The following is an 18,089-nucleotide window of genomic DNA, read 5'->3' as shown; positions in this document are numbered from 1 at the left end:
CAGCTATTAGTATTCAGGCAAGTCAGAGGTCTGTGCTTGCTATTGATATTACTCTGTTGTAAATGGAGTGTTATACTCTCTTCCATTACCATCTTGATCGTAAATAGTGGCTCAAAGTACAAAAAGTATTACTGGTTGCAATGTCACTGAGCTGTTGGGAACAAATAGCTTGAAAGGACAGCAAGGAGAATATTAGAAGCCGGGCCTTTGCTGATGGGCAGGACCTATGCAGCCGTGCCCACAAATTGTTTGGATAGAAACATCTTGGGGGGGGGGGCGTGCAGATGCTGCATTGACACCATTACTCATTACTGTCCTTGCAGTAAAGCTTTGGAGATATACTACTATAAGAGCAAGACATGTTTGGCTTTGTGATGACTGTAATAAGTGGAGCTTGATGTATGACAGGTGGCTCTCCACATGTTGCAGAACTAAAATCCCCATCAGCCCTAGTAAACATGGCCAATGGTCAGGGATGGAGGGCAACGTGTGGAGGGCCAGAGTATCCCCGCACCCGATGTATGATTATGCCTGGTTTAAGGATTTCCAGAGTTTTGAGGGTATAGGTTTTGCAGTAAGGATGTCCTCGATTGTCTTGCAGTAATTTAAATTGTCGTGTATTTGCTTTCATGTGCAAGAAAGAGAAGACCAAGGATGTCTTCAAACACTTTTCGATCTCACAGCTGGCAAGTAAAAGAATATGTGATGTTTCTTTGCCACAGAGCACCTAAAATAATTACTTATTCAGTGTAGATTCCCTCTCATTTTCCATGGCTCTGCATGTCATTGATAATAGTCTTTGCACTTCAGTTCATGTGGTATGGAAATTTGGTATAGGCTGGGGGTTTTCTTATCTAGTGGATCTTTAGCACAGAATTCTAGACTTGCTGATTTTGCAGCTTCCTTTTCATTTGAAGAGCAATTTTGCACTGATATTGTTCTATAATTTTCAATGCATTTTGCTATGATTTAAATGCAGGAGTTCAAGGGAGACAAATCAGCCCCACTGTGCCAGTTATTTTATACAGTAGCCAGCAACTGGCATTGTATGGAAACTGTTTTATCAAAAAAAGTAAAAATACAGCAATTTATTTTCTCTGTATTTTTAACCTTAATTATACACTGCAGTACTTCAAAGAATTAAATACTGCAGGTGCATAGTGGGGAGAAAAAACATTAACAGTGGAAGAGAGAAGTAAAGGTAAAGGCAATTGTGAAAAGATATGTTGCTGGATAAGATCTGAAAAACAGATGGGAAGTCAACAAAGCAGAGAGAGAAGGGATGCTGTTATGCTCAGCAGGAGCTGAATAGGAGGTGTTTTTCATTTCAACAGTTAAAGAAGATAGTAGAAAGAGACTGGAGCTAGATAATCAAAGAGAGAATCTGATAAATAACGGAAAAAGCAAGGGCAGAACAGCATTAACTCATTAGATTGCCAGAATTCTTTTAGCAAAACTATGGTCTCAAAGGATATATTTTCAGATGGTATGCTCTACAGTCTAGTAGCTTCTTCACATTAGTTCCATAGATTATTATGGGCTAATTTTAGCAAATGCCTGTAGTGCAGCCCCCAACCGGCACTGCAACGTATAGTGGTAAATTTTAGAAGGTAGAACAAGATACCCAAAGGATTTGTGTAAGAAGAAACAGGTATTTAAAATTAATGAAAATCTTGTGTAAACTCTCTTCACAGCTTCTCTTTAATTCCAAACCCAAAACACAGTAACGCAGAACAAGAAGATAAGGAACAATCAGTGACATGCTAGAACTCCCTGTCATGTCCTCACTCCCTTGTTCTCTTAGAATGGCAATGGTGCCCCACCTGAGAGGTGCTGGAATTGAGTTCCAGCGAATTCTGGCTGGAAAAAAACCCCGGGAATAATAATAATTGTACTGTTGGTCTTCTTCTGGGCTTTTAAGGATTTTATAAATGTATTCAAAATAATTAGGCTGTGATTTTCAGTAGTTCCATTATAATATTCTCCCCCTTTTAAAGCTCCTCCTTCTACTTGTTCTTCCTTGTTCTTTGTTTTAAACAATAATCTAGGAATAAGGTAGGGTAGGTAAGTGAAGGAGAGCTATGCATGAATAGGAAAAACAACAAAGCATTCCAACTACAAATTTACAAGGGTCAAAAATGACATCAGTGGATCTGTTGTGTTAAGTTTTCTATGCATTATGTATAAGGTCTGCGTCATGCATTTAAAGCAGTATCATACCACTATAAACAATCTTGACTTTCCACCAAAAAATTATGGGAACTGTAGTTTGTTAAAGGTGATATAAGCTGTTCGGAGGTTGATTATTAAGCAACTCTGGGAACTGGGAGGGGGATAGGGGCCTTGGCACAACTCTCACCACCTGTATAAAACTGCAGCTCCAATAATTCTTTGGGAGAAGTCATGACTGTTTATAAAGTGGTATGATGCTGTATTAAACATATAGGTGAGGCCTAAGTGTGTGTGCAAATAATTTTATTTGTATGCCACCTTTCCACAGTTCAAACCTTGCTCAAGATGGCTTACAACATGTAAAAATACATAACTGCAACATAACAAACATAGTCATAAACAATAAATTAAGCATAAAAAATACAGACTGAACATTTTCAAGATAAATTACACCAAAGCCTCGCAGAAAGATACAAAAAACCAACAGCAGCAGCACCCCAACTCAGCCTCAGCTTTTGCAGCTGGAGTCAGTCAGGGCTCCACCCTCCCTGGTCTGCTGGAAAAGGCCTTCAAGGCAGAGCTGCAGGTCTTCCAGGACTCACAGCCAAGAGAGTCTCTGGCCTTTTCAGCCTCAGCTTCTGCAGCTGGAGTCAATAATAAGAAAGGCAGTATGTCTGGGGTATCTGTTCTAGTGTTTGAATGAAGAGGTGGGTATGGGCAGAGCCTGTATCCTTTCCTATGCATGCCTGTTCTACACAGTGGAAGAATGCCTACAGGTTTTTGCAGCTGTTGTCCTAGCTGTTTATTAAGCCCAATTGCTGCATTCTATTTCTAAAAGATAGTGAAATTGGCATTTGATTATAGTATAATTACTATAAGAGTAAAGTTTTAAGTGTGTGGGGGAGGTATTGACTTTTGAAATGCTTTTGCATTTTATTTTATTTTATTTTTAATGACAGAATATCTTTTTCATTTGCTTGGACAAGTTTGATGTGGGAAATAACTTTGAAGTAAAGCACAGTTCTGTATTAAAATGCATGCGAATGAACTGCCGCAAGATCACTGATACTTTTCTTCAAAGTTCAAAAATGTTATCACCCTTTGGATGGTGTTGCAAGACTCTGCGCATTAAAAACAGGTACTAAGTATATTTTCTCCCCTTTCCTTCTCTTGTTTAGATTTGTGATAAAGAATGGCACTACTATGTCGTAAATGTTGAATTCCCAGTAGTTACTTTGTATATGGATGGTACAACGTACGAACCTTACCTTGTAACGAATGACTGGCCTATTCATCCATCACACATAGCAATGCAACTTACTGTTGGCGCTTGTTGGCAAGGTAAGTAGAAGACTGAAATGTGTAAATTAAGATTTGAGGACATCTACTGTACAGTAAAACCTCAGTAATTTTAACCAAAAGCAAGCTCCTATCGTGTATGTATGTGTGCGGACTATGCTTCAGAACAACAACACTGAGCATAGTCTTTATGTGGTCTCAGAAATGCCAATGATTTCATTTGTGTTTTTTTTTTAAAGAAACAGTTTCTGGAAATAGGGATATAGAGTTAGGACTCACCTATATAGCTGCAAATGAAATGTTTTAAATGTGTTGTAAAGTGCAATATACAAATATGGCACTAGATGGTGAAGGTGAGCAATGCCAAATTCAATGTATTTTTCAAAACTTTAAAACATTTTCACAGCATGTTTTTTTTTTTAAAAAATGTATGTAGATTCCACCCTAGAGATCTAAAGAGAGGGCTGTGCTGGAATACAGTCATATCTCATGTTACGTCCGCTTCATGTTACGTTCTTTCAGGTTATGTCCCACGCGACCCGGAAGTACCGGAAAGGGTTACTTCCTGGTTTCGCCGCTCACACATGAGCAGAAGCGCAAAATAACATTACACGCATGCGCAGAAGCAGTGAATCACAACCTGCGAGTGTGCAGACGCACTGCTGTGGGTTGCGCGCTTTTCATGTTGCAAACGGGCCTCCGGAACAGATCTCGTTCAGAACCAGAGGTACCACTGTAGTAAAGTGACATAGGGTTGCTCCAAATCCAGCTCCTTACTGCCTGACCAATATAGCTACTGGCCAAAAGTTTGGTGTTTTGTTTATTCTTTTGGTTGATTTGATGTTTTATTCTCAATGGCTTCTTTTATGTATGTCACTTAGATATGCAAACGATTAAGCAGCATATAAATGTATTGAGTAAGCTAACTTTTTAAAAAGGAACCCTATTCTCTGGTAGTGTCATCTAGTTTTCTGCCCTTTTGGGTGCCACTAAAGCAGCTGGTCTGAAGGAGCAACTAGAGGTCTATGGTACCCAGAGCCCAGCTGACTCAGTGGTATGTCAGGCGACCTGGGGAACCAGTAACGTGGCATATTGATTATAAACCTTCAAAACACATACCTGCTCTTTGGTTGGAACAACTGGTCATTCTGATGAGGACCATTTGCTCCCTACCTTGCCTGACTCCCTAGGTTCCTTATAAGACTTACTAGGCTCTCACCTGTAGTCTGCTTTCACAGTTTTGGTTACAACTATCCCTTTGAGTACCACCACCTGGAATCATTGTATTTTCCTTCCCACTAACCTGATGCCACTGCAGCTGTATGAACTGGCTGTCCATCAACGCTGGCAAGAAAACAGACTTCTCCTTTTCCTTTCTCTGGCATTATTTCCATAATTTGCTTCTTAATCACGATGCAAGTACTTTAATTTCCCTCCTTGCAAAAAGACTGAGCACTGTGCTGTGTTCATGCAGTAATCTGGCCCAAAATGGATTTATAGTAGGGGGGTGGGTTGCAAACAGTGTGACAAAAATATTGGACATAACTTGAGCAAGAAAAGAGACGTACTGTTTGTTGTTTTGATGTGGGAAAAGCTTTTGACTGCCTGGAAGCAGGTTGCCTCAAGGTTGTCTTTTTAACTTACTGCAAAAGAAGAATTTGGGAATGGACTGCCTTTGGGAAGTCAGAGCTCGATGCTCTTAGCGAAGGTTAATAACTTCCAGTGTGGAAAATTTCAGATCAATTGTTGGAGCAGGTAGGGAGGCCCACTTTCCCTTTGTGCTGTCATTTGAGCTTTTAGCTGTGAGTATGACATTCCAAGGCAATGCAAAGGCCAAGGGAATCCAAATTGAGGGTAACTGTCATAAAATAAGCTTATTTGCTGATGGCATAGTTCTTTGACCAAACTGGAAACACCACCAGCACCACTATAGGAACTAGTTATGTGTCTGTTGTAGAAACTCCTTATGTTCTGCTAACTTCACAAAATCTTAAATGTTTCTGGTCAGTATCCCTGATCAGTGTCCGACTCTGGGGTTGCGGCACTCATCTTGCTTTACTGGCCGAGGGAGCCGGTGTACAGCTTCCAGGTCATGTGGCCAGCATGACTAAGCCGCTTCTGGCGAGCCAGAGCAGCACACGGAAATGCTGTTTACCTTCCCACTGGGGCGGTACCTATTTATCTACTTGCACTTGGACATGCTTTCGAATTGCTAGGTGGGCAGGAGCAGGGACCGAGCAATGGGAGCTCACCCTATCACAGGGATTCAAACCGTCAACCTTCTGGTCGGCAAGCCCTAGGCTCTGTGGTTTAGACCACAGCGCCACCCGTGTCCCATTTAAGGTCTAATTTAAATGTCTTATTAAAAGAAAACCCAGTTTAAAGATGAAGAACAGTAAGCAGGGAGAGTCGGAGACTTGAGGTTGCACATCAACAGTTAGCAGCACCTAGCCAGCTGGCAAAGCTAGCACACTAGACACTGATGTCTTTCCAACTATGGTCAGAGATAGTAGTGGCTGGTAATGCAGCATGGGTGGGGCTGCCTTGCCCTTCCACCTTCCCAGACCATGCTAGAGGAGAGGACCAATGCAGCAGGGAGCATGGTGCAGGCACTGTGATGAAGCCAGTTCTTTGCTTCTGAATCCTAATGTGCCAAGCCCACCCCGTTCACAGTAACGGGCAACAATGCACGGAAACCAGGAAAGCAATGAAGCCCCATTGTGCCCACCACACAAGCTGCTGCTGGTCAGATGTGGTTTGTTTGTTTTTTATTTTTTTGTATGATAGTGATTGTTTCTAAATTTGCATAAAATATATTAATATAAATTTATTCATATAAATTACCATGTGCAATATTTATGCAAGCTTGTTTCTCCTCTTTTGGCGATGCCGATCCTCTTTTCTTTGGCAATGCATAATATCCTCCCCCACCCCACCCCCCGCTCAAGTGGTAGTAAATTTAATCTTTTGCAGCCTTGTGGGATGGACTGGAGCCTGGCTCCTTTTGGTTCTTAGAAACTGCTTTATCAAGAGGTTGGTTTAAGAAGCTGGGGAATTAATTCTGAGGTGAGTTCTTTGAAGATGGAGGAGAGTCTGAGCAGACTGCAGAGAGGGAGAAAAAACTATCAAGAGAAGGAAGAGGAGGAAAAGGAATCTGCAGCCTTCAGTGGAGGCCGATCCATTAGCTCCCTTAGGCAGGCCCCACCTTCTTGTCTTCTGGCATCCAGTCCAGGAGATGACTCTGTGTGGCAGCTTCCTCCTTCTCCATCTCAGTGTTGTTCTTGTAGCACTTAGCAGGAAGGAGGATGCAAACAAAGCTAGAATTAGAATAGTCATACCTCAGGTTGAAGTAGCTTCAGAATGAATATTTTCGGGTTGCGCTCTGCGGCGACCCAGAAGTGACAGAGCGCGTTACTTCCGGGTTTTGCCGCCCGCGTAAAATGACTTCACAAGCATGCAAGGAAGCGCCAAATCTCAACTTGCGTGGACGCAGGTTGCGTTCACTTCTGGATGCGAACAGGGCTCCGGAACGGATCCGTTCCCATCCAGAGGTACCACTGTACCACAAATCTCAGAATTCCCTCCACAACAAGAAGTTGCTAGGAAGGAAGATTAGCTACACAAGATTAGCTACAAATGGATCAAGGATGCTTGGAAATACCCAGTGCTTTTTTTCTTTAAAAAAATGTTTAGGGGTACTCTCATTTTCCTACTCATATTGAAATACTGCCCCTCAATGAGGCCAAACTTAGATTCACAAAATGTTTAGGGGTATGCATATCCCTGCGTCCCCCCAGAACAAAAAGCACTGGAAATACCTATGGGTTGCATATTCCAATAACCAACTATCCAGGATTCTAAATCATAGAATTGTAGAGTTGGGAGGGACCCTGAGGGATCATTTAGTCTAACCCTCTGCAATGCAGGAACATGCAGCTGTCCCATAAAGGTAAAGGTAAAGGTACCCCTGCCCGTACGGGCCAGTCTTGACAGACTCTGGGGTTGTGCGCCCATCTCACTTAAGAGGCCAGGGGCCAGCGCTGTCCGAAGACACTTTGGGGTCACGTGGCCAGCGTGACATCGCTGCTCTGGCGAGCCAGAGCCGCACACGGAAACGCCGTTTACCTTCCCGCTGGTAAGCGGTCCCTATTTATCTACTTGCACCCGGAGGTGCTTTCAAACTGCTAGGTTGGCAGGCGCTGGGACCGAGCAGCGGGAGCGCACCCCGCCGCAGGGATTCGAACCGCCGACCTTTCAATCGGCAAGTCCTAGGCGCTGAGGCTTTAACCCACAGCGCCACCTGCGTCCCAGCTGTCCCATACAGGGCTCAAATCTGCAATTTTGGTGTTATCAGCACCCGCTCTAACCAACTGAGTAATAAGTTTAAAGGACAGCCAGGATTTTAAGAAAAAAACTTGCAGGTGCAAGGTACAGGGAATGCATCATTGATGACATTGGAGGAGCTGTGACGATGGTGATATTTCTGCAGCTGTTATATTATTTTCAGACCATCCCCATCTGCATTCCACCAAAAAACTACAGCACTGGCAGAAAGCACTAGATGATTTTGTACAGAAGGGGTTTTATAGAGTTCCTTCTGTGGCTATAAAATGCTTACCTAGCAAGGTGAGACCCAGGGTAATGGATTTACACTCATATCATAACACAGCCCATTTAAGGCCTGTTATGCATTACGTAAACTCTGCCAAGCAAAATAAATGGTTAGAATAAAAGATAGAACATTCCCATTCGGAACTGCAACTCCTAGGCAGGGATGAGGGCAAACTTAATTCAGTTTCCATTTAAAGGAAAGTCTATCTAGCTAATTCACGCTTCTTGAAATAATACATAAACCGAAACACAGCCATCATTGAAGATGATTTTGCAATGTAGTTCTTCAGACAAGTAATGGGTATACAAAAATACATTTATTAGGATAAAGTATATCTTACTGAAAGCAATGCATTATATTAGACAAAATACCTTTGCAAAAATTTGCATTTTAGGAGAAATTTGTACTAAAATGCTAGTGAATTTTCATTTAATTTTTTTTAAAAAAATAACAGCTCACTAGCTGATGTGGAATTATGGAGAATTGAACTTAAGATTCAAAAAAGGAAAAATTGAGAGCGACCAAACTTGATAGATTCACCTAACTCTAATCCTAGGCATATAACTTCATGTCTTTATAAGAAGTTAGGATTTTACAGGTGGAGTAGTAATTCATGATTATATGGCTATCTCTGTTATAACTGTGGCTGAAATTGTGTTCATCTCAGCATTGCTTATACTGTATATAGTTGTTCTATGGATCTGCGATTTTAATAAACCTTAATGGTTCATCTCCCAAAGAACCTTAATTATGAAGGATCTTGGATCACAAAATGGGGATTAAGATTTGGCTCTCTGTTCCTCTGTACTGAACCTGCAGTTTCCAATTTAAAAGGCATTAGAGAAATGTTTTTTAATGTAATATCTCATTGGCACCAAATCCCACACCTACTGTTTCTCATGAGCAATCAGCATTCTAATTATTGCTTAAGTGCCACAAGGCAAGATCTCTCTCTCTCTCTCTCTCTCTCTCTCTCTCTCTCTCTCTCTTTCTCTCTTTCTCTCTTTCTCTCTTTCTCTCTTTCTCTTCACTACTGGTGATGAGATTCTGGAATGGAATCATAAGACATATCCCAAATGTTACAGGATCTCCCTGACCATTTGAGACTAGGGCACTTTTGCTGGGAATTCTGGATGGAGAGGGAATCTCCACAATTAGCTATGTTCATATCTTTGTCTTCTTGGTAGCAAGTAGAATTCAAATTGGGCTTAAATGGAAAGATAAGGATCCATCTCCACATTTTGGTTGTTTTTACACAGAATGGGAAGCACTCATCTTAGACAAGATATCTAATTAGTAAAAAGTAATATCCATTTATAAATCCAAAGAGTGGAATTCAATGTCACACTATTACAAACATTCCATTTACATAAGCATTTCAGTTTCCCAAATGGAACATCACCATCCCCTCTGCTCTGTTCTGGGGGTGCTCCTGACCCCCCCCCGAACCAATTTGGTGTTTATAGAGGGGTGCACAGGGGAAGTTGGGGCCGAAAAGGCCCATTCCATAAGAAGAAGACCTAACTGAGTTTGTTTGGTAAATTCTGTTGTAGGACATTTATTTATTTACTTATTTTCAAATATGAATTCTTTTACTTATTAGAAAAGTGCAAATACAAATGCTCATAAAAGTTTTTGTCAGTCCTCGGCAAAAGCTGGTAGGAAGAAGTCTGCATGCCATTCTAACTAACTCAACCCCAGGCACCAACACAGATGGGGTAGGATTGCGTTGTTATTACTTGTATCAGTTTTCTTCATTATGGGACACTGTATCGCACTATATCTTTGTTATATAAATGAAATCCACTAAATGCAAGTGTATTGTCTGTGTTCTGCTGCAGGAAGAAAACCTGACTTTCCTTTTTTGCAACTATTGCTCATGGCTAACAGATATACAGTCTTGTTTCATTGATTTGACCATAAACAAAACAAAACAAAACAAAACAGCACTGTTGGCGTAATTCTATTCCCTAGTAAACAGAAAGACAACAAGTTTTGGGATAGATCTTCGAATGAATCCTCACCACTCATGCCTTGAGATCCTACATGACTAAGACCACATATGGCATCTCTTTGAACCACAAAGAAGAGCAAAGTTTCATGACAGGAAATTTTGGTTGTACAAAAAGTATTATTGGTAAAATGTAAGGAAAGTCTAATAAAGTCAGCAGTCACATTCACACGATGCTTATGTAGTAAATCTGGATCAAAGCAGCATATAGATGTCATATTATTGCATTTCCAAACCTGACCTCCAAACTAAATGCCAACATTTCAAAGGGCATTAATCTGTGATAACTATAGTACTGTTTTAGAGTTTTTATTTTCCATTCTGTTGTATTTCCAGAACAGCATTCAAGTTCAAAGCTTAATCCTTTGCTTTAAAAGCAGGTCATCCTTTTTCACCCATACTTATTTGCTCTTTCTCTCTTGTATGACCTTTTGTGCATTCATTGATTTTCATGGTTTCTATAAATAAATAAATAAAGCAGGCTGGACCCCTTGCAATTAGGATAACCAGCAGGAGAAGGACAGACAGTCCTGTCAGCATCGCCCTTGAGCCAGTGCCACCAACTGCACTTATCCACTTCAGCTCCGACTGGGCTAGACGAGCTGGGTAGCACTTCCAGAGACCACCTTCTGCACAGGAACAGGTCAAAGTGCTGTGGACTCACAGCTTAGAGTTGTGAGCACCGGATTCACTTCCACAAGAAGACAGTCGTTGCACAGCAGAGTATAGCAGAGCATAAATGACTCGGAGAGCAGCTCTGTAGAATATCTTCTTTATTCTATTTACAGCTATAATACACAACTATATACAGAGCTAAATGAGGTCTGAACTGCACTGAGTGTCTGCAGCTGCTCTTAGCAGCAACCTTATCTATACACACGATCTCTCTCTAACACTCAGTCTTTCTCTCTCTGACACTTTGATGTGAGGCTGGAGCAGAATAGGTAGAGAGCAGAAACCGCCCCCTCCTCTCTGGAGAATCAGCAGAGAACATCAGCAGATTCTTGGATATGGGAGGGGTGAAATCTCCTCAAGTCCAACAGGTTAAAAACCTTCCAGATTTTCTAGAATTTATTAGGTTGCAGTTTTGTGAGAATCGGGATCAAAATCCATTCATGCCCAAAATAGTAATACTAGCAGTAGGAGAAAATGTAGGAAAGAAAGAAGAAAAAATCGGGATGAATTCTATTTAAAAATAAAAACAAAGGTCAAAGGTAATGTTTAATGTATTACTGCTAACTGTGAAGAAAAGTCTTTTTCCAAGATAAGGACATTTCATTTCTTGTCTGGAAAACAGGATTTGTTTCATGCTGGCTGCCTTCTTAACATGCCTTAGCAAGATTGAGGGAACGTATTTGTTCATAAGGTATTGCTTCTTAACTGTCTTTCGGTATAACTTTTTAATTTGATAACATTCTTTATATTATAAGATATACTGAAATGCTGGCAGTTGTTATAAGAACCAATCCTTATAGAACTTAATGTGTCATGTGCTTCCCAATTGATACAGGACTGCCGATACTCCATTTGGAATCAACTGTGTACACAAAATGTAGTCTTCCTAAAGTTGTTCTCTTCCCACGCCCACACCCGTTGTTAAAAATGTAAGATAAGCCACACAGAGTGACCCACACTTATATCAAACTCTAGATTTGATGCACTAGTTAAATCCATACTTTGTGAGGCTACCTTAGAAGACTGGAAGTCTCAATCAGTGCCAAATGTGACTGCCTGGATGCTTGCACTGTCCAGAAGGCTAGAACACGTGACATCAATTTTGCACCAGATGAATTGATTACCGTTGCATATCTGGACAGTTTAGAGTGATCATGTTAAACTTTAAAGCCCTTAACCATTTGGGTCATTATTTGCATGATTTTTTTTTAATGTTATGTAGGTTATTGATACATTTGTTGTTTTAAATTGGGTTTTATTTTACTTCACCCTAAGATTGTTGTAATGATGGATGGCTAAGCTATAAATATTTTAGTTATAAGCAGCTGCTTATAATATACTTTACTATGTTGGTCCCAGGCACCAGCCAAACATGGTGAGTGCCACTCTGTTTGCTGTGGCTATTCCAAGAAATGGCAGAATTAGCCTGACAAGGATTTGATACCAAACTGTACATGGGGCAGGAGGTGGGTTTTTTTTTTGCTGATGCACAGTGACAGAAAATATTGTAGTGGGAGAGTTGTGTTGCATCCTGTGCACTGTGGCTTTCAAAAATACATTGCCCACAAGTATTTATTTTTAATCAGTAGAAGCTTCGTCAGGATCCGCTAATGTATAGCTGCTTTCATTAAGCTGCTTTTTTAGAACACAGTACTACTATCAGTGCCTGACCTCCCTACTCATGAGGTTGTAACCTCCATACAGATTTTATTTGAGTCTTATTTACAATGTGCTCCTGAAATAGAGCAGCTTATAGACCTAGAATCATAGAGTTGGAAGAGACCACAAGGGCCATCGAGTCCAACCCCCTGCCAAGCAGGAACCTTCTGTGGTAGTAATGTCACAGGACCTTCTGTGGTAGTAATGTATGGTAATGCTTGTCTTGACCAGGAGAGTAGAAAAAATAAGGAATTGCTGTATATGCCTTGTTTTCAGTTTATGAAAGGCAGATTTCTTGAATACACAAATTGACAGTGATAAAACTTTGTTGGATCATGTGTAACATCTCAAAAGGTCTCATAGAGCATTTGCATCAGTACCTGGTGTCTCAGCATTGGTAGTGATAACCAATAGAATATAGTATGTTCCTCTTCTTTAATGTTTTCACTTCTTTTCTGAGCTTTCAGACAGTAAAATCAGATTAAGTTTGATTATCACATTGTTATATTTAATAATAGCACTCCTTGGCAGCAGTCTTTCAGTTTTATAAGAGGCCATTGTGTTCTGATAACAGTTCATCTGCCAATGTGGCAAAGAACCTCTCTTACTAAATGATGACTTCAATAATGCCAAGGTTTAGCTGCTCCCTTTGGCTCTTTAATTACCAACAATCATTTTGTGGCAAAGACAGGCAGAGAAGTAAGCAGGTTATATGAACTCTTTCCCCACAGATTTCATCAGAGTATCTTTGAAAAAAAGATAAAGTCTCAATTTCATAGTGTTCCCCTCAGGAACCAATCCTTTCTATATGTATAACTCTTTACCTCCTGTCACTATAGCCGTGACATGAGTTAATTACTGTCAAAAGGTTGCACTTCCATTTTCCATAGCTGAAAAGTCATTACTTCCAATACTGCAAAGCCATTTTGGTATCTTAAGAGTTGTGGTGAGGGATGAAGTAATTAACTTGTGTCATTTCCACAATGGAGTCAACACTGAGTAGCTCTTTCAGACAATGCCTCCTAACAAATTAAGTCACATTACCATATAAACAATGGAAGTAATTTTGCTGTTTTCTTCCCCTTCCTCTTTGTGTCCTGACAAACCATAATCCCATGTTTAAAACAACAACAAAACAGATTAGTGAATCATTCTCCTTTGCTTTTTCTGCCTAAAAGGCATGGTTGGTCATATAATAAAATTAATTAAAACACAACTTTATTTAGCGTAATAGGACCAATAGTGTTTTGTAGTAAGTGTTGATGCTTCTAAGGACTGCTAACTATATTTTCTGTTGCTCATTTCTGTCCTAAAATTATCATGTGACTACATGATACAGAACGATTTTAATCCATACATATTTCAGACCATAACTCACTCTACTATAATCATAGTGTGTGCTTCTTTGTTTTTCCACCTCATATACACTGCAAAAAAGTACATGATGTGATAAACACTGTACACAATGTGGAAAAAATGTGTATATGGGCCTCAGATATTACCAACTTAGTGGGTAGGCTTCAGAAGACTAATATATTTTGCTCATACACAAAGAACACATGGGATTTGGGTATATTCTTGCAGGAGACAGAAACTGACACTGCAAGTCAGTGTCATCACCCATCTATTCAAGAAGGCCACACCAGGCTTCAGAAAGCATATCCTATTTGAATTTATAATTCCATGCCCTAATCACATACTTAATAGTTGTATGTGTTATGTTGTCCTGAAAGTCATTATTTATTTATTTATTTGACAATTGACAACTTCATATTCAGAATTGCTTGGGATTTATAGGAATCCCCCCAAAAAAGTGCAGTTTCAAAGGTTCAGTCTACCATCTTGATTAAAAATGGTGTCCAACTGGATCCAAACACAAATGGCAACCTGCTCTTCGATCTCAGGAACAATTATGCAAAATGTGGTTATGTTATCTTAAGAAGCATCTAAATACATAGAAAACAGATATACGGACAAACAGCTTCCCAAAATATAGATGTAGTAGATTTCAGTTGTATCACACATTGCCACATAAATGTACCCCAAGTGGCTTCCAACACAACATCAAAACATATAAATCAACACATCATTGCATAATAGTCTAGATGCCACTTCATTTCAAAACATAAAACGTCAATTCATATAATTCATCATGTAAAAGTCTCTCCCCCCCTTTGCTGGCCGCTCATTACACTGAGGTAAGGGATGGGCACAGAAGGAGGGCCTCCATTTGAATTCTTAATGTGTGAAAAGGATGGTACAGGTGCAGGCCATTCAACAAATTATTTTTCATGAAGTTGCAAATAGAACCTGAGAATATGCATCTCATGTGAGATGGGTATTTTGTGTCAGAATGCAAGATATACTGTCCTTTCTTTGCTTATTTCAATACAGATTAGTCTTTCTTGTTCAATTAGGTTCTCCTAATTGAGGTATGGGTGTGCAGTTTATGCTCTGTTGTTCGCCAAGTAGAATTCATGTGCAGTACTAATTCCTTGGCACAGGGTGTGATTTTATTGTTTAAGAGACCCTTTGGAAATCGAAACTGGTGACATTTTTTGATACCTGAAACAGATTAAAATTCCGTTAGGAAAAATAACTAAAGTTTTATTTAACAATGTTTTTCTTTCCTTTCCAAAGCTGATATGGTACCAGGAACCTAAGTGTTTATGGGTTTTCCATCATTGGTAATAAAAGGACAAAGTCATAAAGTATGAATGAAGCCTTTTGGCAGAAGTAGACTGTCCTCTCAGTTGTTCAAATTGTTAATTTTTTTCCTAGGAAGTTAAAATAAATAAGGCCATCTGTGTGTCATTTCAATGTTGACAACACTGTCACTCCCTTTTTATTGTTGTTGTAGCTGTTCTTGCAAGTAACTAAATGGTTGTGAAGTTTGGCTACATTTGGTTGGGCTCAGGTGGTGCATCAACACTATGGTTCATCATTAATTTTTATGATGCAGGTGGGTTTGTCTTCTCTGCCGGATCTATAAATAAGTTTCAATTGGACTGTCTCTTTTATTTATACTTGTTGTCTGGCTGAAGCTGCTCAGGTGGACCTAGAAGGTGCTGCCAATGGCAGACGTGACCAGTGTCTGTACTATAACCCCTTGAGAAGGATAACTGTTCAGCTGGATGCTTATTTTTAAACCATAACGCTTCTGATGCATTTGTCAGTGCTGTGTACTTCTCTCTATTTGTGTCCCAAGGAGGGTGTTGGTTAGCTTTTGCAAGTGACACTTTAGGGGCTTGCATTTCTCTAACAATTTAAAAATACAGTTAATGCATCTTGTAAAATGGGAAATATTAAAATATCTGTTGGCCATGTCTCTCTTGCTATTAGCATACACAAGTGTGTGTGTGTGTGTGTGTGTGTGTGTGTGTGTGGTTTGTTGTCAATTATAGTCATTCTGACTCCCCCTCCTGGAAATGTGGCTTCTTCCTTAAAAGCAATAGTAGTTAATATTGTATTAATATTGAAATATACATCCTATGGGTTAGTATGATAATGCGATGCAGATGTTGAAAATATAAAACCAAGTAAAAACGTCTTGTTGGTAGTAATTGCAGGCTTCATGCATATTATAAGTTTCAGGAATCAGTAAGAGAATCAACCTCAGTATGCAATTATGATATTGATGAAATAAAACCAAAGCAGCCTATACCCCAATAAATCAATGTGTATGAAATCAATGTGCAAAATCCAATTGCTTCTGATTCACCCATACCTCACCCACTGGCATGACTGAAATCAGATGTTAATCTTGAATGGGTTTATTTCCTTAATTTACTCCATAATGAGTCTGTTTTCCCCCCTCTATCAGCCACTCATTTCTATTTAGTTTTATATATCACAGGCAGTCATTACTAAGCAGCATAATGTCAGTTTATATAGAAGGTAAGCAAATTTGGTAGGAAGGCCATTTTGTTAATTTAACAGTAACTAATTGCATATTGCTTTATAAGAGATTTACTATTCCCAGGACCAGCAAGCAGCATAGATGGCCTTTTCATTTGGTAGGTGCTTTGTTTTTAATCAGCATGTTATTTTCAGGTTTCCTTCTTCATCTATAGAATCACAAATATCTTCTAAAATATAACAGAGTTTGATGTTTAGCTTTATGCTGCTTCTAAATTAAAATAGTAGAAGCAGCTTTTACATCACTTGCTGCAGGGCCATGTCTCCGACTAGAATGCATTTTCACATCAGACTCCCATATGAAAGCAGGAGTTTTTAATAATATAAATGGTGATACTGAGACATTCTAATCCCTCACATGAGGGAAATGAGTGTGCTAGCTCTACCTCCCTCTGTCATCATACCTGACACCTTCCACAATAAAAGGTGGGGAGCCTTTTCTTCCAGGGAAATTGCATGGGGAGTAGAGCAGGATCATCACTGCACACATTTACCTTCAGCTTGTGACAGATGATAGGGACAGGGATGGAGGGGGCAGAGCTAGTGCACATGCCCCCACTTTCCTTCATGCAATCTAATTGCATGGGAATTAGAATGTGCAAATAGGTCTGGAGCATTATAACCATAAATAGTAACAATGTACGAGCCATTTTCTATTTGGAATTCTGTTTGGGATTACAACAGCAGCTGGATTGTCAATTGTCTCAGACGTTTAAAGATTGTGTTGGAAATATTGATAGCCATAAATAAAAATGTATCTATGAATTATTATCAGCTGCAATTTGTGCTTCTTTTTTTAATAGGAGGTGAAGTCTCTAAACCCAGATTTGCTCAGTTTTTCCATGGCAGCCTTGCCAGCCTAACCATCCGACCAGGCAAAATTGAGAGTCAGAAAGTGATTTCCTGTTTGCAAGCCTGCAAGGAAGGTTTGGATATTAACTCCCTGGAGAGTCTTGGCCAAGGACTAAAGGTGAGGGATGAACTGACATCATTTTTGATAACATTTAAAGCTGATTTATGAAGTGAAGATCACAAGGTAGAGTACAAATGTATTCCCAGAAGCCATCTAATATGCCATGAAGTCATGCAAGGAAGCAGCTGAGCAGAAGAGGAGCTATGTGGCGCTGAATGCTTCCATTTTTGCCTTTATAAACCTATAGGTACCAAGTGCCATGGGTGTTTCATAACCCTTCGGCTTTTCAGCGTTCAGTTCTGCTCATGGTATGTTTGAGACATTCTAAAGAAACATGCACGTTCTCCAGGAGATACAGCACACATATCATCAGGCTTGTGCTACAGTTACTGTAGCGCCTTGAAGATGACTACCATTAGAGCAGGGATGGGTAACTGGATGGAGGAGGCAAATGGGATCAACAATTCAGCTATCACAATTCAGCTACCACAACCCCATGGGCCACTTGGACAGGTGCACAGCCCCGCCCACCTGCCAGTCACCTGACATTACCACCAAATGTGATTTCTCCCCCTCTTGATTTTACTATTTTATCATTTGTAAATGACTTTGATGAGTCTTTTAATGACCGAGCAGTGTACGCATTTTATGAAATAAATAATAAAATAAAAAATAAACTTTCCCTTCATCATCAACGCTTTTTTGGTATGCCCCTTTTCCACACAAAAATTACTCTCAGTGTAGCTTACAAAGATACATCACAAAATCCACAATTGCAAGTATAATTTCATAGTAACAGTAATAATAAACAAAGCTACATTGTGTTGCAT

At 39.8% G+C, this 18,089-nt stretch overlaps 1 protein-coding gene across 1 annotated transcript in view; it reads left to right on the top strand.

The window, feature by feature from the left end:
• CLSTN2 (calsyntenin 2) overlaps positions 1-18,089 on the top strand; it is a 339,273-nt gene that overhangs the window by 303,009 nt on the left and 18,175 nt on the right. The window contains exons 9-10 of the mRNA XM_081910366.1: positions 3,351-3,513; positions 17,150-17,316. Of these exons, the coding sequence (XP_081766492.1) occupies positions 3,351-3,513; positions 17,150-17,316 (330 nt within the window). The remainder of the gene's footprint in view (positions 1-3,350; positions 3,514-17,149; positions 17,317-18,089) is intronic.

This window comes from Podarcis melisellensis (genome assembly GCF_964234715.1).
Source record: "Podarcis melisellensis genome assembly, chromosome: 5".
NCBI lineage: Eukaryota > Metazoa > Chordata > Lepidosauria > Squamata > Lacertidae > Podarcis > Podarcis melisellensis.
The sequence above is the reverse complement of the archived record's forward strand: the minus strand, read 5'-3'. Positions and strand labels throughout refer to the sequence as shown.